At 44.5% G+C, this 21,338-nt stretch overlaps 1 protein-coding gene across 2 annotated transcripts in view; it reads left to right on the plus strand.

The window, feature by feature from the left end:
- Positions 1-21,338, plus strand: part of PTGER3 (prostaglandin E receptor 3) — a 136,367-nt gene that overhangs the window by 86,708 nt on the left and 28,321 nt on the right. For both annotated transcript variants that reach the window (XM_056814931.1, XM_056814932.1), the window contains exon 3: positions 20,047-20,144. In XM_056814931.1, coding sequence (XP_056670909.1) covers positions 20,047-20,142 — 96 coding nt within the window. In that variant the 3' untranslated portion in view covers positions 20,143-20,144. The remainder of the gene's footprint in view (positions 1-20,046; positions 20,145-21,338) is intronic.

A 21,338-nucleotide genomic window follows, 5' to 3' on the forward strand; every position in this document is an offset into this window, starting at 1 on the left:
AGAGCTCAAGAACCAAAGTCAGGCTCATTTTGCTGGGACCTCAGGGCTCTAATTACATTTTAAATTTTAAGGGATTGACCTCAAACTTTGTCCCTCTGGAAACCACATTTTGGTGGCAAAACTGATTCTTCAGCTGCTTTGGACTTTTGTGGCTTTAGATCTTTCTCTTGGAATATCTCAGAATGTAATCTAAGTGGGTGGCCCCACACCCCTCTGGGATGGAGGGTGAATGGCTGCTTGATTTATTTACCTCCAATGTTCTTTTCATAAAGGCTTTTCTTGAGCTGCAGTCACTTTGCTTCAGAAAACTGAGCTCTAACCCAGACAGGGTGATTTATTTTGACAAGGGCCAGCAAAGTTAAATAATGAATAATCTGTTGTTTAGTTTGTACTTAATGCTTGAACAACCAGCTTTCTAAATCACATTGGTGTGTTAGAAGGAGAATTTTGTGTTCCCTCTGGTCAGATGACTGCTAATGGGCTTTTCATTGTCCTTTGAATGCTAAGAGCCACGCAAGAGATGCCTGGCTTCAAACTTGGGAGCTCTGTGACCTTGAGCTCATCACTTCCCTCCTCTGGGATCCAGGTCCCCTGTTTAAAAAATGATGGGACTGGATGAGATGATCCCTAGAAGGTTCATTTTATCTCTTAATTTTGTTATTCTTCAGTGGAAACTGCAGGCTCATCTTAACCCTTCAATACATTACTTCTTTGAGTGGGAGGAGTGAAGACCAATCTTTACTATCTAGCCATAGAATTTAGGAGCTAAAAAGGCCAGAGTGAACATCTAGTGTACAGCTTACTCCCTGCCACAAAATATTATAAATAATCATCCCTTCTTAGCTTGAAGATCTCTGATGATGGAGAGCTCACCTCTCCTCCTTCTACTTTTGATAGCTCTCATTGCTAGGAACTTCTTCCTGACATCAAGACAAAATTTGCCTCTTCTCTGTCCCAACTAGTTCTCCCTATCTAACTTCTCTTCCAAATGACAGTCCTCTAAATACTTCAACACAATTGGTGTGTCTTGCTGGGTCTTTTCAATCAATAGATATTTATTAAATGTTTACAATGAGCCAGTCTAAGAAACCTTAGATCCTTCAATCTGTCCTCACATAGCCGGACTCAGTGCTCTAGGCCATCCTGGTTGCTCTCCTTGGGCCACTCTCCAGCTTCACAAAAGCCTTCTGAAACTGAATTGCCTAGAATGGAACACACCATTCTTGGGCTCAGCATTTAGATTTGGAAGGGACCTTCAAGGTGTAGTCCAAACCTTCCATTTTACAGATGAGGAAATTGAAGGCATCTGGGACATAATTCGAGCCCAGTTCCTCTTGGCTCCAGGTCCAGATGTCCACTCCACAGAACTGTCTTTCTAGTTTAATGAATGACTTTGTGCTTCAATGTCAAGTTCATTTTTAAAATGTCATAGAAACATAGAATCTAAGATTTGGAAGGAAACCAGACTAACATAACTGAAATCCCTTCTACAATGGACTTCAATCCTCCCTCTAGAAACAAGAAGAATAGCTAGCAAGTGTATAATATTGTAAGCTCTGTCTAGAGTTTTGGTAATATTATCTCATTTGTTCCTCATAGCAGACTTGGGAGATAGGAGCTATCATTAGTCACAGTTGGCAGATGAATCAAAAGGACTTGTAAGGTCATACATTTAGTAAGCATCTCATGTTGGACTTGAACTCTGGTCTTCCTGACTTGAGGTCCAATGCTCTATCTGCCACATCCCCTAGGCATCTCCTCTAGAATCAGAATTTTAGAGTTGGAAGGAACCTAGCCCAAGCCATATATCACTCCAAATCAAACCCATCTTTATCCAATGTAGCAGGGCCTCACTTTATCTGTCATGATAATATTTGGATTCCAGTTGAGTTCACAGACTGCCCATCAGTTATTATTCAGTCTAATCCTGTGACAAGTCCATCACTCTCTTTCTCTTTCTCTGTCTCTGTTTCTCTCTCATCACTTAGTACTTTCCTTAAAAGTCAAAAGTAATGCAAATGTTATTAACTTTACAGATGAGGAAATTGAGACTCTGAGAGTTTAAATGACTCACCTGGATTCTCATAGTTAGAAAGTGTCCAAAGGAAAATTTGAACTCAAAGTCCTTTTGGCTTCAATTCCAGCACTCTCTCTAATATCACTTATATTTATCAATATCCTCCACTAGACCAGAAAGTCCCTGAGAACAGGGAATTTATCTTCCCTGATCTTCCCCACAATACCCAATACAGAGATTTGAAGAATGCTTGATAAATATTTGTTGACTGAATACATGAACTGAGTATCACATCTTTATAGCACTTCTATATTCCCATGAACAGGTCTTTCAGGGTCAGGATTAATAGACCTTCTTTTCTCAATGTTCTTCTATTTAGCTAGTGGAGAGAATATAGAAGATCTCAGTCCAGACCTGAGTCCTGCTCCCTTCCAGAAAAGTAATCTCAGAAAGCTCCCACTGTGAGCCTCAGTTTCCTTCTCTGTAAAGTCGACTCTGGGAAATGGAGGTTCTAAAGTCCCTTTCAGCACTAAAGCCTGTGGACAGCAGGACAGCTTAGCCACCTCAGCCCAGAGGTTCAGAAGGTTCTTCCCATCTCTTTCTCCTGTCTTCAGGCAGGCTCCACTTAGAAAAGAAGCTTGTATAGTGCACAGGATGATTGTCTGAGACTGGCTTGTGCCTATGATTTTGGAAGATTAACTCGATAACTTCATGTTGGATTGAATTAGTGGGGGAGATGCTGGAGCCCCTGGTGCTTATGTAATATCTGGTTACAATGATTAGTTCCTTGTAAGTCCAGGCATCAGTCTAATAGTCCCTAAGGTTCACTTCCTTCCTTCCCTTTCAGCCTTAGAGAATTTATTTCTGATGGGAACATCTGAATTTAGTAACAGCCCTTCAGCCTCCAATTGGGAAAATTTCGGATACTTGGCAGAGGTTAGACTCTCCCCATGTGTCTGTGTCCCTTCTCTGCCACAGCTCACTCCCTCTGCTCCCCAAAGGTGTGCTGGAAATGCCATGCTTGTTTCAGCCTTTTGAATCCCAACCCCCAGAATCTTCCCTGGATCTCAGAGAGCGTGTTCCTCTTATACAAATGGCTTAGAGCAAGATCCAGTATCTCACGTAATGACTTAGGTGACCCTGTTCACACTCAGTTCTAATGAATTCTACCAAAAAGTGTAGCAGCAGCCTCACCCTTTGGAAACTATGGAAATAATCCTAGCAGAATTTATGCAGATGTGTGAGAAGAGGGAAGACTAAGAAAGAGTAAATCCAAGAGGCGTTATGAAAATAAAATTGCAGACTTGGAGAACAACTAAACAAAAGATGTGAATGGAGCATTCTATAGCTCCCTTATAACTCTGGGATCAAGTATGGAACTCTTCTCTTGTCATTGAAAGTCTTGCACAAAATGGCGCCATTGTACTTTTCCAGCTTTAACATGTCATCTAGAGTCCAGCCAAACTGACATTCTTGCTACTCCTCATACATGATATCCTACCCCCTGCCTTTGGGTCTTTGCCCAGACTTTCTCCAAAGCCTGAGTTGTTCCTGCTTCACCTGAACCTCTTGGAAGCCCTAGTTGTCCTCAAAACGCAGCTCAATTTCTACTGATCTACTCCCCCCACCCTATTCCAGCTGCAGGTCCTCCTTCTGTGTGTGTGTGTGTGTGTGTGTGTGTGTGTGTGTGTGTGTGTATGTGTGTGTGTGTGCATGTGTCTCCTGACAGAAGTTGAGCTCCTCCCTTGTGGGCAGGGGCTGTTCTATTTTTGTCTTTGTGTCTTCCGGTCTTAACATGAATGCTTGTCACATAGAAGGCATTTAATAATTGTTCATTGATGGAGAGATTGAAGGTGAGGAACGAGTGTTTGGAGGGAGAGCTAGTTCTCTTGACCAGGTGTTGTTTGGCTTTGGGCCACTTGCCTTTGGGTTCCTTCTGGCCAGAGTCAATTCATTAGCCCATGTGACCACATTCAAAACAATCCCAGTACCTGGGTGCTCCCCACACAAGACTGTTTTGACTGTTAAATGTATTGAAAAGCCGTTTTCTGCTTCTTGTGCAACCAGGGGAGCTGCCCCAGACAACCTGGGAGGTCTGTCTGTTCCTTCTTATGGCTCCAGAGACTGCCCTAAGAGATGTCTGTGGTGGCAGTTGGGGGAGGATGAGGGTGGGGTGAGGAGGAAGGCTTCACATAAAATTTTGATGTTTAAAAAACCTTCAATAAACAGGGAAATAAAGGCAGATTTCTTCAGTTAGCCCTACACCCTCCTCAGATTTCCTCAAAGCAAAGCCCCCCAAAGCCCTTCTGTCATTCAAAGTCCTCCCCTCAATGGGAATCCTCACCCTAATTCAGTAATAGCACAACTAATCAACAATAACAACAACCAACTCCTTTGCATTTATTTGTTATTTACAAATTTATGAGTGATTCTATCGCTGTAGAATGGACCCTTCATTCATTCATTCATTCATTCATTCATTCATTCATTTATTCAGTGCCTAGAAAGGAAGCATCAGGCATTGTGTGTTGGATAAAGGGCTGATCTCAAGATTGGGAAGACCCAGTTCCAAGACCTGCCTCAGACTCTTTCTGAATGGTTGATTCTGGGTAACTCATTTCCCCTCCTGGTCAGTGGTTCTCCAAGTGTTTTCAGAGGTCCTTGAGGGTCCCCAAGACCCTTTCAGGGAATCCACAAGGTCAAAATTATTTTTTACAATGATACAAAGATTTTATTTATATAACTTGTAAACAGAAATTATTTGGAATTCTTAGTAGTTTTTAAGAATCTAAAGGGCCCCTGAGCCTCGAAAATGGGCTGTTCTAGATTACTCTTATTTCTAGGATATCTCAGAATTACCAGGGCCTGGTCCTGAAAGCAGAAATCCAGGCAGGGGTCTTTGGGTCTCCAGAGTCCAATACACACAAGAATAAAGACTGGGCCTGGGATTTCTATAGGGAACTCCCAGCAGACAATCTCCCTCTTGGTTACTACTTTGTAACTTAGAGTCTTAGAGAGGTGCCTAAAATACCCAGAGATTAAGTGATTCGGGCAGCCAGTATGTGTCAGAGGTGGGTAAGAGCTTAAATATAGAAAGTGTTTAATAAATGCTTGTTGAATTGAATTAATTGAATTGAATTGAATTGAAACTGAAATAGTAACATCGTCCAGTCTCTATTCTAGACCTCTGGCTCAAGAGGGAAAATAGAGTCTTTAGATGCATGGTTCCACCATGTCGCCCCTTTACTCAATGAACTCCAGGGACTCCCTATCCCCTCCAGGATCAAATAGAAGACCCTGTTTGTCAGTCAAAGCTCTTCACAACATAACCTGTCTTACCTTTCCTTTCTTACTTTTCCTTATCTTTCCATTCTTTTTACACTTTACTTGCCAACATATACATCCCGATTCCATGACACTGGCCTCCTGGCTGGTCCACAAACAAGACCCTCCTGTCCTCAGCTTTGGGCATTTTCTCTGGCTGTCCCACCTGCCAGGAATGTTCTTCCCCCTCATCTCTTCCTACTGGCTTCCTTGGTTTCCTTTACATCCAAATAAAATCCCATCTCCTACAGGAAGTCTTCCCCTATTGCTCTTAATATTCGCGCCTTCCCTTCTGCCAACTGCTTCCTAATTACCCTGTATATAGCTTGTTTGTACATGTTTGTGTTGTCTTCTCCACCACAATTCAAGCTCTTTGATGGCAAGGGCTGTCTTTTGCTTCCTTTTGACCCTCCAGTGCTTGGCATACAGTGGACACTTAATACACGCTTATTGGCAGATTGCCACTGGACTAGAGAAAACATTTTGGAAGATTTCAGCCTTTTTCTCTGGAACCTCAGCATAGGAGATTTTAAGGTAGAAATTTTTTTTTGACTTGTTTCCTCAGTTGGTTTTTATTGCAAAATTCATTCATTTTTGCTAGTGAAAAAAGGCTTGGTGCCTGCAGCATTCTATAGCTCAATTGGAGAAAAGTAGAAGAAAGTGGGAAAATGTAGCATCCAGCTTTCCCCCACAATGTTTCTTTTCCCCAGTGACAAAAGCCCCACCTGGTAGCTCTATTAGTGATGATGGCGGGTTTTCATGAGGATACACTAAGGCCAGTGCCAGTGGGGTTCCATGTTCTTGCTGAGAGGGAGAGTTTTTTCTCCCCTTCATCTCAGCCTTGTTTTCAGAAGTGGAGCTGCTATTCTGAATTGTAGTCTGCTAAATCACATCAGTGGCGGTACTTTTTCAGTGAGCCAGGCATCTCTTCTGTTGTGACTACATCCAGAAAACGGCATGGTGTCATGTTGGAACAAACATTGGTCACTACCAAGGATGGTCAAGAAGCCCCATCCCCTGTGGACCTTGGAGGCATCCACCCAGAGGGTGGAGCTGTCTTCTCCTGCCTCTCCTTTGGAGCCAGGCTTGTCCTGGGTACATTTTTGGGTGGCTCCCTTTTGTTTTTTTTGTTTTTGGTGTGTGGGGGTTCTTTTGATCAATATTGTAGTAGTCACTGTGTAGCTTTTTTTCTTGGTTTGGCTTAACTGACTGCACTCAGACTCATTTCTTTGTATGCTTCTCTGTATTCACCACAAACATCATTTCTCAGAGCACAATAATATTCCATGGCATTCACGGGTTCAACGATTCCCCAAGTGATGGGCATTGAGGCTGTTTCTGATTCATCACTAGCACAAAGAGTGCTTGTGCTTGTATATGGGGACTTTCTTCTTGCATTGGCTAAGCAGTGGGATCTCTGGGTCAAAGGCTATGACTATTTTAGCCATTTTACTGGTATAGTTCCACATTTCTTTCCCAAGTGGCGATCCCAGTTCCACCGTTATCTAGCTTCCCACAACTCCTCCAACAGGAGCTATTACACTTTGATTTCTGCTTTGCCAATTGGTTGGGTGTGAGGTGAAACCTTGGGGTGGTTTTGATTTCCATTTCTTTTATCAGAGATTTGGAACCTCATATTCAATCATTTTAATAGCCTTTTAACTGGTCCTTGTACCTCCACTCTATTTCCCTTTTAATCCATTCTTCCCACCATGGCCTGAGCAAGCTTCAAAACATCCTGACCCAACCCCAAACCACTTTACTCAAAACCCAACCAAATAATCGATTAACTCTGGATACTGGCTAGCACATCCTGTTCCAATCTTCCTTTTCCACTTCATCTTATCTTACTCTCCTTTTCCTATTGGAGGTTCCAGCCAAATGGTTTTCTTCATCATCCACTAGTCTTGTTTTGACTTAGCCTGCCTCCTCACCTTGCTCACATTCAGTATTCTCTTCCCTTCTCCTTTTCCCTGTTAACCCCCTCCCTACTCTCCATTTCTGAAACCATAATCAAATCAAATGTTGATGCTTTTGGAAAGTGTATGCCAAACCTCTCCCTGTGTGGTCCAACCTTCTATTCCTTTAACTTTCCAAATGAAAATATCCTTCTCTAACCCCCATTCAGTCAGCTAGAAGGCATAATGGATAGAGCACTGAGCCTAGAGTCAGGAAGCCTGAGTTTACATCAGCCTCAGATGCTTACTAGCTATGTGACCCTGGGCAAGTCACTTAACCCTGTTGGCCTCTGTTTTCTCATCTGTCAAATGAGCCAGAAAAGGAAATGGCAAGCTGCTCTAGTATCTCTGCCAAGAAAACTCCAAATGGGGCCACAAGAAGTTGGATATGACTGAGACTACTGAACAAAAAGCTGCCATTCCTCCATAGAGACTGTCTGCTCCTATTAGAATGTAAGCTCCTTGAGGGCTTCACTTTTGCATTTATATGGATATGTATGCATCTCTAGAACTCATCATATTGCAAGTACTTAATAAATGCTTCTTTATCCATTTATTCTTATTTCATCCATTCATGGAATGGCCCATACCTGGAAAGTATTCCTATGGCTCCATCTCCATCTTTTGGAATCTTTTACTTTGTTTATTTATTTGTTTTAATTTGGAAAATTTTATTTAATTAATTGATTTAGAATATTTTTCTACAGTTCTGTGATTCATGTTCTTTCCCTCCCCTTCCCCCACCATCCTCCCATAGCCAATGCTCAATTCCTCTGGGTTTTACATGTGTCATTGGTCAAGACCTCTTTCCATATTATTGATATTTGCACTAGAGTCTCCATCCCCAATCATATCTCTATCAACCCATTTTCACTTTCTTTGTGATTCAACTTGGATGCTCCTTCTTCCATGAAAGCTTCCCAGGGACCCCCAGGAAAAAGTGGTTCTGCCTTAGCCATCAACTCTCCTTCACACTAGTGACCAACTCTTGGATGGTTGGAAATACAACTAGAAACACACTTAACACATAAAGGTGGCAAATGGCACTGCTCCCCCAGTGATATTCCTAGAGAATGTGCCGTCAGCAGGGTAATCGGATCCTGGAGTTGGGAAGGATCTTGAGAGTGACCCTTATTGGAATAGGAACTCACCCAACAGCTGCCCAGATATGCCAATTATGTTTCATAAGCAAGGCAAGTAGAGATTGAATGTAAGGGGCTCACTTCAACCTCCCAAATCTCCCTGAGACCTAGTAAAATGGGACTAATAGTGGAATGTGGTTAGGAAAAGACTCAGCTGCTTTGCAAGAACCAGATCTGGCTAAATTAAGGAAGGAACAACATTGGATTCGATGGCCTCAAAGGCTCTTCCAGCTCTAAACCTATGATCTTGGCTTTGAATTAAGTCAGTTCAACACCAATCATCTAGGAAGTGGCTACTATGTGCAGAACCCTCAGAAGGTGCTGAGAATTCTTTTGTCTTTAATGAAGCATTCCTTCCCCTCCCAGAATTTAGCTTTTATGGGGCATCATGGGGATGAGGGCTGAGGAGGAAGGAGAGACAATAAACAAATGACTATAAGGTAAGTGGAGGCAGGAGAATGTGGACAACTGGGGTGGGGGGACCATCCTCTGCAGCCTTGTTCTGATTAGTGCTTTAGTTGACTCCCCTTTTTCATGGATTGCATAAGAACAGCATCCTTCCTCTCCCAGGGAAAAAGAGTCACAAGTTTGCAAAAGCAGAAGCCAAATGAATGAGGCATCTTTGTACTTGCCCAAAGTACCAGATCAATAGAAAAAGAGAGAAGTAACCACTTTCAGATGTCAGTCGTCTCTACCCAGGGCCCTCTATGGTACAGCAGAGGCTTCTGGCACAAACATGACAAAGGCCAGAGGAATGCCATCTGTCATTTCTTGTGGGGGAAATAGGGTGAATCAGTGGAAAGGGGGCTGGCTGGGTTTGGGGTCCAAGACCTAGGTTCAAATCCTGGCTCTGCCACTAGCTTACTTTGTGATCTTGGATCAATCTCATCCCCATCTGGACCTCAGTTTTCTCAGCTGTACAATGAGCAGAATGGACAGCCTCCACCTTTAGTGACCCAATGGCAAGACGTGGTCGCTCACTGAGAGTCCATGATTCCGTCACTCATCAGAGTCTTGATTTCTGAAGTTAGAAACAGGAGCAACTTACCCAGATCTCCATTAAAGTCCTTCTCTGATGCCCTTTTGTGGCATTCAGGGGGTCCTGGGCTCTCGGAGGCTTGGCCACTGATGAACCAGGCTGGCAGATTCTACTAAGCTGGACAGAACTTGAGAATGGGCCCCACAATGGTCTGGTTTTTTGCATTAGCTATGAAAAAAGGGTTCATGGGTCAGTTCATGCTCTAGTACCAAGCTTCTTCATCTGGGGGCCCTGAGCTGTAGAAACCTTTTGGCTATGATTTCAGTCCAATGGATTTTCCTTGTAGTCCTAGACTTTATCCTGGGCATTTAAAAATCTCATTCTGGGGGCAGCTGGGTGGCTCAGTGGATGGATAGTCAAGCCTAGAGATGGGAAGTCCTGGGTTCAAATCTGGCTTCAGACACTTCCCAGCTGTGTGACCCTGGGCAAGTCACTGAACCCCCATTGCCCAGTCCTTTTGGAACCAACACACAGTATTGACTCCAAGATGGAAGGTGAGGATTTAAAAAAACTCATTCTGAAAAGGGGGATGTTGGCTTCACTCACTGACTGCACACAGCACCCGGGAGGTCACACAGATCAAGCTCCCTCCACATGGGAAGACACTGGCCTGCCTCAAATGACCTTCCCTTTGTTTTGTTGTGGGAGTTTCGTTTTTCTTGCTCTCAGCCCTGCTGACTACACACACACACACACACACACACACACACACACACACACACACACACACTCACACACACACACACTCACAGAAATAGGAGGCTTAGATGATTAATTATTAATAAAATTAATTGTATCAATAATAATTATTAATTACTATTATTACTCTGGGATGGATCTAATTAATCTCCACATCTCTTTTTACTCTTTGCTAGCTTGATAAATAATGATAACAATAGCTAATGTTTCTATAAACTAAGGTCCTAAGCACATTACCAATTTTATCACATTTGATTCTCCCTATAACCCTTGAAGGGGGGTTGTGTTATTATTTTTTAATATTTTATTTGATCATTTCCAAGCATTATTCATTAAAGACACAGACCATTTTCTTTTCCTCCCCCCACCCCCCATAGCCGATGCATAAATCCACTGGGCATTACATGTTTTCTTGATTTGAACCCATTACTATGTTGATAATATTTGCATTAGAGTGTTCATTTAGAGTCTCTCCTCTGCCATGTCCAAAGGGGGGTTGTGTTATTATTATCCACATTATACAGAGGAGGAAATGGAGGCAAATAGTGGCTAAGTGACTGGTCCAGGGTCACGTAGCTAGTAAATGTTGGAGGCTGGATTTGAAGTCAGGTCTTCCTGATTCCAGGCTAGGCACCCTCTCCACTGTGCCACCCAGCTGCCTTCATTGGCTTTCAGTAGCCCCACAGTGTTTTGTCTGCTCCCCATAATTCCTCTGCTCTCTCACCTACATAGGATTCTAAGGTAAAGGGTTAGACTCAATTCTAAAGGCTCTTCCATGTCCTCCATGGTCCTAAATTCCCACTCTTGACACCAATGATCTGTGGAACCTTGAATAATCTAGTTAACAGCTCAGGGATCAAGGGAGACAGAGAGAGAGGATGGGGGGAGGGACAGAGACAGAGAAGGAAGGAGAGAGAGACAGACAGAGAGAGAGACAGAGAGAGACAGAGACAGAGAGAGAGAGACAAAGACAGAGACAGAGACAGAGAGAGACATAGAGACAGAGAGGGGAGAAGAGAGAGAGAGACAGAGGGAGAGACAGAGAGAGAGAGAGAGAGAGAGAGAGAGAGAGAGAGAGAGAGAGAGAGAGAGAAACAGAGAGACAGAGACAGAGAGAGAGAGAGAGTATTGCCTATTCCAATGGAATAACAGGTCTAATACCGTTCTATCTGATGGGAAAGTGGTAGTGGCTGCTATGCTATAGATGGAGATGAATGGTACCTTGGTTGGGGGACATGTTTATCACACTGGGACTTGCCTTACTTTCAGACCTGCAGTTTTCCTTCCAAAAGTGGAATTGTGAAAGGAATGAGTTGTGAGTTTTTCCTTGTTAAGGGAATTCCAAGTATCAGAGAGGAGGTACGGTTGAGGTTCTTCCTAAGAAAGGAAACAAGCATTTATTAATCACCTACCATGTGTAAGGAGCTGTGCAAAGCACTTTACAAACATCTCTTTTGATCCCCATAATGTCAGTGATGTAGGTGCTCGTATTATCCACATTTTACAACCGTGGAAACTAAGGCACACCAAGGCTAAGTGATTTGCTCAGGGTCATATAACTAGTTACTGTCTGAGTCTGGATTTGAACTCAGGTCTTTCGAATTTCAGCCAGAGTTCTCTATCTACTCTGCCAACCAGCTGCCTCCAGGCATGTCCTTGAAATTATCCTGGAGGCTATTCCTGCCTGGCGCCATGCTTACAAGCCCTCTGTTCAAACAAAGTTTCTCCTGTGCTTCCTTCCCTTGTATTTCCCCCAGTTTGGGGCCACATGACAAGGAGTACTAATCTTGGCTAATGTTTTAGTTCTCTCTCAAACTCCTTCCAAATAAAACAACCATCACCCATTAACCCAGGTAAAATATTGGCTTCCAACGAAGGAAAAGAACCAGGTGGAAATTTCCGGCACCAGAGCAGGCTGAGGAGAGACCTCCTTTTGGCCTGGGAAGCCCTTTGGCCCCCACTCTCTTCTCATCACACCACGAAGACGCCCCTCTGCTTGGCCAATCAGGGAGGCTGGGCTGGAAAGGAGACAAGCTCTCCAGCATTGAGTGAGGTTAAAATTAGCTCTGGATGGAAATATGGCCATGCCACCAAAAAACGTCAAAGAAGGAAATCTGTGCTCAAAGGAGGTGCCTGGGGAGAGCCGGAGCACATGCCAGGGTTAACAGACTTTCCTTTCAGGGTCTGAAACGTCTCCTCATCCAGAGGCACAAAGACGCCTCGGAGAGGCAGGACAGGGACAGGAGGAGAGCCGGCTATTTGCCCAGATCCATTGCCACTTACTTACCTCCTGAGCCACAATGGCCCCATTGAAGGTTCCATGCCCTACCTCTGGGTATTCGGAAAGATATTTACTACGCTGGCCAAACTGTCATGCATCCCCCTCGCAGAGCTGGCGTGTGCTGTGTGGCCTCCCGTCTCCCAAGCTTTGAAATCACTCTTGCCCCATGGATGTCGAGCCAGACGTCTGGGATCTGTCTGGAAAGGTTGGGCAATACCGTCACTTGGAATGGTCGGGAATGTCTGGGACCCATCATGTGAGGCAAACAGCTCCTTCTTGTTAGGGCGAAGTTCCTTCTTCTCTCACTGCTGTCTTTGTGAGCCTGGGATGCTCCCAAGCTTGCACTGGAGAGCAGGCGCCCCCGGGGCCAGGGCAGAATACTTGGGAATCCTGGGAGATTGGCAGTGCCAACAGCAGGGACTGGGGCATGTGTGAGCTACTTAATGGGACGCAGAGGCTCTCATTCTGGGCCAGCTTGAGAGGAAGAGAGGACAGCGTGACCGTGGGGCAAGTCTTGGAATAAGAGGCAGAGGACACTGCTCTGACTTACTAGCAGCATAGACAGAGCTGCAGAAATAAGGGCTAGCTGGTGTTAAGGTTTATCCACACACTCTCATTTGATCCTTATTGATATTACAGGTGTTTACTGAGGCTGAAGGGGCTGAGTCATTTGTCAAAAGTCACACAGACAATTTACAAAGAGCTAAATCAACTGTACAAAAAACCAAGCCATTCTCCAGTTGACAAATGGGCAAGGGACATGGACAGGCAGTTCTCAGCCAAAGAAATCAAAACTATTAATAAGCACATGAAAAAGTGTTCTAAATGTCTTAAAATTAGAGAGATGCAAATCAAAACAACTCTGAGGTATCACCTCACACCTAGCAGATTGGCTAACATAACAGCAAAGGAAAGTAATGAATGCTGGAGGGAATGTGGCAAAGTAGGGACATTAAGTCATTGCTGGTGGAGTTGTGAACTGATACAACCATTCTGGAGGGCAATTTGGAACTATGCCCAAAGGGCGACAAAAGACTGTCTGCCCTTTGACCCAGCCATAGCACTGCTGGGTTTGTATCCCAAAGAGATAATGGACAAAAAGACTTGTACAAGAATATTCATAGCTGCGATCTTTGTGGTGGCCAAAAATTGGAAAATGAGGGGATGCCCATCAATTGGGGAATGGCTGAGCAAACTGTGGTATCTGTTGGTGATGGAACACTATTGTGCTCAAAGGAATAATGAACTGGAGGAATTCCATGGAGACTGGAACAACCTCCAGGAAGTGATGAAGAGTGAGAGGAGCAGAACCAGGAGAACATTGTACACAGAGACTAATACACTGTGGTACAATCAAACGTAATGGACGTCTCCATTGGTGTCAATGCAGTGATCCTGAACAATCTGCAGGGATCTAGGAGAAAAACACTACCCACAAGTAGAGGACAAACTGTGGGAGTAAAAACACCGAGGAAAAGCAACTGCTTGACTACAGGGGTGGAGGGGATATGAATGAGAAGAGACTCTAAATGAACAGTTTAATGCAGATACCAACAACACGGAAATGGGTTCGAATCAAGAACACATGTGATACCCAGTGGAATCACATGTCAGCTAGGGTAGGGGTGGGGAGGAAAAGAAAATGATCTTTGTTTCTAATGAATTCCAATGTTTGAAAATGACCAAATAAAATAATGTTTTTAAAAAAAGAAGACAAGAACCACAAAAAAGTCACACAGACAATAAAGGTTTGAGGCAGGATTTGAACTCAGTTCTTCTGTTCTCTAGGTCCAACTCCATCTTGCGGAGCTCTCACCCTCTTACCACCAGGAGCGAGGTCTCTCTTTCTGTAGCCCGAGATCATCTTGGTAGTTGGGGGGGTTGATTTATTTGGGAAAGTGGGACAAGGTCTTGCCACCCACAGCCCAGTCAGCCCACCACCAAGTATTTATGGCCCTCTGGCAGGCCCCGGGCTGGGGGCACAGAGAAAGGCAAAAGACAGTCCCCGTCCTCCTGGAGTTCAGTCTAATGAGGGAGGCACCGTGGAAACAACCATGTGCAGATGAAAGAGAGCTAGAGAGATGGGACCTCCGTCCATCCAGAGATGCAGATGGAGACACGTGTGTAAATGCATGCCGGGACACACGTGTGTTTGCACAGGGCCACATGCATCACATACATCACATCACATACATGATAAACGGGCGGACTCCCAGGGAAGGCACTGAGACTAAGGAGGACTCCAGAGGCTCCTTGTAGCTGGGCATCTGGAAGGCAGCCAGAGCAGGCAGGGCAGAGCGGAGGAGGGAGACTGTTCTAGGAAGGGGAGAGAGTGAGGGAGCGCAGAGGGAGGGGGAAGGAGGCTGGGCAGCTAGGGAGGGGCCGAGACCCAGAGAGGCTTAAACGCCCAGCGGAGGACTTGCTATGTGCTCCCGCTGAAGCGTATGGAACGGGGTGGAGGTTGGGGAGGAGCGTGGCCAGCCCCGGCCCTTGGGAAGACGGCTGTGCCAGCCGAGAGGCCGAGGGCTTGGGCTGCGGAGAGACCTGAGGCCGGTCAGCCTTCCCCACTCTTGGGCTGGGCAGGCGGCTGGCTCGCTCTCACAGGGCTCCAGCCTCCTTCTCCGTGCCAGCCGAGGAGCCCCGGATCCGGGAGGTGTGCCTTCGGGCCCCTGGAGGCGCACCGACCTCGGGCTCCGGGCTCGGGCACAGCCTCGTTGTTACGGCCATGCCAGGAGATGAGCCTGGCCCAGGACTCCCGTCTCGCGATGCTTTCCTCAGAAGCGAAGGCAGAGAAAGGAAGTGTCCCCGCCTCCCCGCGAGAGGATGGCACCCAAAAGGATCATGGGAAAGCTTCCAGGGAGGAGGAGCCCATCCATAGCAATTCTCTACTGGGTGCTAGTCAGACTCTACCTGGGCAGCTCAGTTCGGTCTTGGCCACTACCTTTAGAAAGGCCATGGAGAGGATCCTGAGGGTTCGAAGGAAGGTAACTAAGATGGCAACCGGCCTTGAGTGTGTGCCATATAAGGGAGGCTTCAAGGAATTGGGAATGTTCCGTCTGTAGGAGAGAATGTTCTTAAATATTAGGGCTGATGTGGAAATGAACTCAATATAGTCCATTTGATCTCACAGGACAGACAGAAAGAGACAGCCTAGTCTAGGGGCTTAAGCGCTTCATTGGGAAGCCTGGGTTCAAATCCTACCTCATATGCTTGCTAAATAGAAGACCATAAGCAAATCACTTGATTTAAGGAAAATTCTAGAATTACAGGTATCCTTCCCCATCAAGATTTTCCCCATCATGTTTTTTTTTAACCCCTCACCTTCCGTCTTGGAATCAATACTGTGTATTGGTTCCACGGCAGAAGAGTGGTAAGGGCTAGGCAATGGGGGTGAAGTGACTTGCCCAGGCTCACACATCTGTGCCTGAGGCCAGATTTGAACCTAGGACCTCCCATATCTAGGCTTGGCTCTCAATCCACTGAGCTTCCCAACTTCCACCTCCATCATGGTTTTGATATATTGCAAATCAGCATTAGAAATTAAATCGGGCGAAGGGATGTTGAAGGCATGAATTTAGGGTTAGGGTTAGGGTTAGTTAAGATTAGATTAGATTAGATTGTAAACCAGGAGGTCTAGAGATGGGAGGTCCTACGTTCAAATATGACCTTAGATACTTCATAGCTGTGTGACCCTGGGCAAGTCACTTAACCCCAATTGCCTAGTCCTTACCGCTCTTCTGCCTTGGAGCTAATACACCATGTTGATTTTAAGATGGAAGGTAAGAGTTTGTAAAGAAATTAGATGGGAAATATGGGGTAGTTTTGTGGAAGCCACAGATGATACGTGAAGGCCAGAAGATAGCAGAGACAAAGTTTAGAAACTCAGAAATGCATAAACTATATGTACAACATTGTATCAGATCAACATATTTTATCTTTGAATATCACAGAAACACAATCTCTTCTTTTAAGTCAAAATAAATAAAAAGTTAAAGTTGGTGAAAAGAATGTGAATGCCAGCAGAGGACACACAAAGGCTAGAGATACCAAGATCTCTATGTTGACCTCCAGTGGAGCCTAGAACCAAATACTTACCCCAAATTTTACATTAACGTACTGCAAACACCCCATAAAAGAAAAAGAAGACATTCTGACTTCTTCTCTGGTACAAGGAGAGGACCAAAATTTTAAGTGAATTTTCCAGAACTCATGCCATCTCCCTACCCCTCACTGTGTGCTAAGGGTGCCTCTATATAGAACTGAATGGGTAGTCTGGAGAGGTCATGGGTTTTCCCCTCCCCGGAGGTCTTCCAGCACAGGCTGGAGGAGCTCTTGTCTTTGTCAGGGGCACAATGGACAAGTTGGCTGCTGAGATCCCTTCCAACTCTGAGAAAGTGTGATCCAGAGGGATGAGGGAACAGGTAGGATCCTACAGCTCCTGAGACTTGGAATCCTGAATCTGTTGGCCACACTAGACCACTTCCCAAGGGATCTTGATCTGGGATTCGAGGTGAGGACAGAGATGGGAAACCACTGGTCTCACTTCTGTGGCTCCCCCCATGGGGAAGCAGACAACAGCAAGAGCAAACATATCAAGTGTCTACAGTTCAGAGCACTGTCCTGGGTGCTGGAGGAGACAGACGTTTAATAAAAACATGTTCTTTGGCTCTAGGAGGGACTTTACCTTTTTTTGGGGGGGGGATAGTGTGTTATTCAAATATAAATTAATTGGTGGAGGCAGGGAACTCCCACTTTGGAAGCTCCCTCTATCAATACAGTTTAGCACCCACCCTTCCACTTATTTCCCTTAAGAATTGTCTAGAGAGATGAAAGGTTGAGTGAGTTTCCCAAGGTCACTCAGTTAATGTGTCAGAGCCAGCTGGCTGCCCTTTGAGGAACACATATGGATACACTGTCCTCCATCAGACATCAATGGCTGCCATTTTACTGCCATTCATTGCCATTTACATTTTGCCAAGTTACTGAACCAAGGACTTCATAAGACCTGAGATAGAAGGTTATCTTCACTTGGGGTGACAGTGGGGGCATCAGGAAAGGTTCAAGGACTCTTGAAGATGATCAGTAGCAGAGAAGGTGCATCAGGAGAGGTACTTGAGTGAAGCCCCAGGACTCATTCATATCACCCACAGAACCAAAACTTTTCTTGTTCTTTTCTTGTCTGTTGATGATTGTTCATTTAACAACATAAAGGGGAAGGGGAAGAAAAATAATGGTTGCTGATGGCTCCTTGGTATTGAGAGAGGAGCAAGTCATCATGGTAAAGTGCTTTGCTTTATGCAAGATTGGAGGTGAGGCACATGCATTCAAATTCTAGCTCTTCAGCTTTCCACCTCTGTGATGGTGGGCAAGTCACTTCACCTCCACAGGTCTCAGTTTCTCCATCTGTAAAATGAAGGAGTTGAACTTGATGAACTGCAAAGGTCCCTTCTAGTTCTAAGTGGATAATACTCTGATCCTAAATCCCATGATTCTTTGGTTGGAGATAACCCTTATCTCTCTCCTGTCCCTCCTCCCCAACTCTCCTCTCTTGTCTCCTCCCGTGTCCTCTTTCCTCAAGATACTGCTTGAGCACCATCTTTGGCATGAAACCTTTCCTCCTCCCCTCACCAGCCAATGCCCTCCCTACCAAAGGACCTCATATTATTTCCTTTTGTATATATTTGCATTTTTCGTTGGGTACTCAGACTGTCTGTATTTACATATGTACTTGTGTCCCCCAGGAGAATGTGAGATCATTGGGAGCAGGAATGGTTTCACTCTCCACTTGTATCCCCAGCACTCAGTTCAGGGCCTGGTTTTTCATTGCTGATGGATGGAATGAAGCTCCAGGCTAAACATTAATCTCTCATGCTAATCCCATGTTCCTGAAGACATGTCAAGAAGAGCTGAATATCCCTGCAGCATATTAAACGGGAAGCAAAGGAAAACTCCATATGAGGTTTAGGCCACAGTTATTTGGGAATCATAGAATTATAGATTTGGAGTGAAATGTACATTAAAGACCATTGAGCCCATCCCCCTTTCCCATCCTCCTTTCCATTGTACAGATGAAGAAACTGAGGCAGAGACACTACATGATTTGTTCAGGGTCATGATACCAAGTTTCCAGTGATTTATTCTGATTGATTCATACTTAGTGCTCCCTCTGTCTCTCTGTCTTTCTCTGTCTCTGTCTTTGTCTGCCTGTCTGTCTGTCTGTCTTTGTGTGTGTGTGTGTGTCTCTCTCTGTTTTTGATGGAAAGAGTATATTTACTGCACACAGTGGGTTGGGTTGCTAGTAGGTATTCAACAAATTTTAGTGAGTGACTCTGTAGAGTCAATGTCATGGGTAGTCAGGAGAGAAAAAGGAGGAGATGCTGGCAGCATCTCTCCAGAAAGCCTCCAGAGAAGAGGTGGGTGATCCTCAGTAACTGCACTAAACTCTTCTTGGCACCCAAGCACCCTGCTTTGAATTGCTGCTTGGTATTTACTGCCTGTATGCCTTTATCCTGTCATTTCACCCAAGTCTCAGTTTTCTAATCTATATAATGGAAGGGGTTGGATTAGATGACTCTTAAGGTTCTTGTCAACTCTGAATTTATTAGTCTCTGACTCAAGCTGGTTCTTGAAACACCCACAGGATGTGGTGGAGATGCAACTCGAAGAAGGCATTCCCGGCAGGGAGAAACTCCCATAATTACATTTCTAATTCTATTTCCCTTCCCTTTTGGAGTTTTTCTGATTGTTTGAGTTGTTGTTTTGAGGTCACATCTCCCTATGTGCTGGCTTATGCAGGAAGTACAATGGCAATTGCATTTGGCGTCCCACAGACCACTCTGCCCATAGTACCCACCCCTCTAAGGAGTATGGAAGTGTCTTTCACCATTTGCTCTCGGAAGCCCAGATTGGATATTGCAATGAATCAGAGTGGTCACCTTTTCCCGGTGTTTTCATTTAGATGATTGTGGTCATTTTATTCATTTTCTTGGATCCCCCAGCACTTAGGACAGCACCTGGCTCATAGTTATACCACTTTAGTTGTTAATTTGTTGGGCTTAGATTTTAGTGGCTGGAGGAATGGTTTTCACCCTATTCATAATTCATAGAAGTTGACCAGTCTAGGCAAAGCTTGGGCATAGAGGAAGACCAAGTCAATAAAGACCCTGGGAGTTAGATCTCTTCCCATCTTCCATATCATTTCACTGGTGAAAGAATCTCCCAGATGAGAAAACTCCACCTACCAATGCTATCCAGGACCTTCCCTACAACTTAAGGGTTGAAGAGAATTTTCAAGAGCACTTGGGAGGTTCAATAGGTTCCAAGGACCTACAGCCAGATAAGTCTCAGTTGGGCCTTGAACCTGTATCCTGCTGACTCTGGGGCTACCCATGACATCACCTTCTCTCCTTGCTTTGAGAATAGGGCTGCTAAAAGTATTTTTCATTAACTTTCTCAGAGAAGATATTAGATTGTTGCCTGTGTTTTGCTTGTTTCTAGAGTTATTTGGAAACATTCAAATAAGTGTTCATCTGGTAAATGGCCAAGATTCACAGCAGTGAAGAATGAAGTCTTCTGTTTATCCACAGGTCACACACTATGCAAAGGAGGCCAGGTCCGGCTCCATGTCCCTGCCTCATCCTCATCGGTGCACCTCAGCCTTGATGTGGACTGACCACTTCTAGAGGTGAGCTTCTGAAGACGCTGGGCTGAGGCCTCACTTCCCTTCCCATTCCCCCTTCTAATTTAGGCACAAAGGTCTTCAATGTCAACTGAATAACAACTTCTGATTTTGTCACTTTTAGTAAGAATATCTCATGGCAGCATAATGTCCTACAGTTTATAAAGTGACTTCACATGAATCCTGGGAAGTAGGAAATGAAAATTATATTAGACCCATTTTACAGATGAGGAATCTGAGACTTAGGTTAAGTAAGTAGTTAATAAGTATCAGAGGAAGAATTTTACCTTATCCCTTGACTTTGGCCAGTTCCATTTCCATACCCCAGTTGCCTCTTCTAATTAAAGACAAGATTCTGAAAAGTTGAATATCAGAAATTTCATCTGAAATTCTCTAAGCTCTCAGCTTTCTGCTATCAAGCTTATGTCAATCTTGGCACTTTGCAAAGGCTAGATTATGGGGATTTTTTAGAACAGGGACTTTCATGAGATCCTAGATCTCTAGCTGGAAGAGACCTTAGAGTTCATCTAGTGACCAAATCACAGGATTTCAGAATTAGATGGGGTCTTGGTGGCCATCTTGTCTGGTACCCAAAAAGAATTCCATATATAAGACACTCAGTGATTATGTCTTGAAGACCTTCAATGAAGGGCATCTCAAAGACAATCTAGTCCACTATAAATTTGCTCCAATTGTTGGGGAAACTTCCTGCAATCAAGCCTAGGATTGCATCTCTGGAACTTCCCCTGCTCTTCTTAAATCTGTTCTCAGAGGCCAAATAGGACAAGTCTAATAGCCATTCCATGTGAAAGTCCTTTGAATGCTCCCAAACAGCTAAATATTCTCTTCTCCTAGACAAACACCCCCAGAAGCCTTTAAATCATTTTCATATATACACAGCTGAGGCTTTTTATCATCCTTGTCTTCATGCTTTGGACACTCTCCAACTGATGAAAATTGTTCCTAAGCTAAAGGTCTAACCTTCTCAATTTACTGCTGAGGAAGTTGAGGCTCAGAGAGATTAAGAAAATTCCTCAAGGTCTCTCAGCTACAAAGAATCAAGGGCAGGATTTGAAGTCAGATCGGTAGGCTTCAAATTGAACACTTGCCATTAGACCAATTTGTTTACCCTAGTATACGTCTGACAAAGCCATTTTGGGGTGAATCTTGCAAAATTACTAGGCAACAACAATTTCATCA

Source organism: Monodelphis domestica, chromosome 2 (assembly GCF_027887165.1).
Source record: "Monodelphis domestica isolate mMonDom1 chromosome 2, mMonDom1.pri, whole genome shotgun sequence".
NCBI lineage: Eukaryota > Metazoa > Chordata > Mammalia > Didelphimorphia > Didelphidae > Monodelphis > Monodelphis domestica.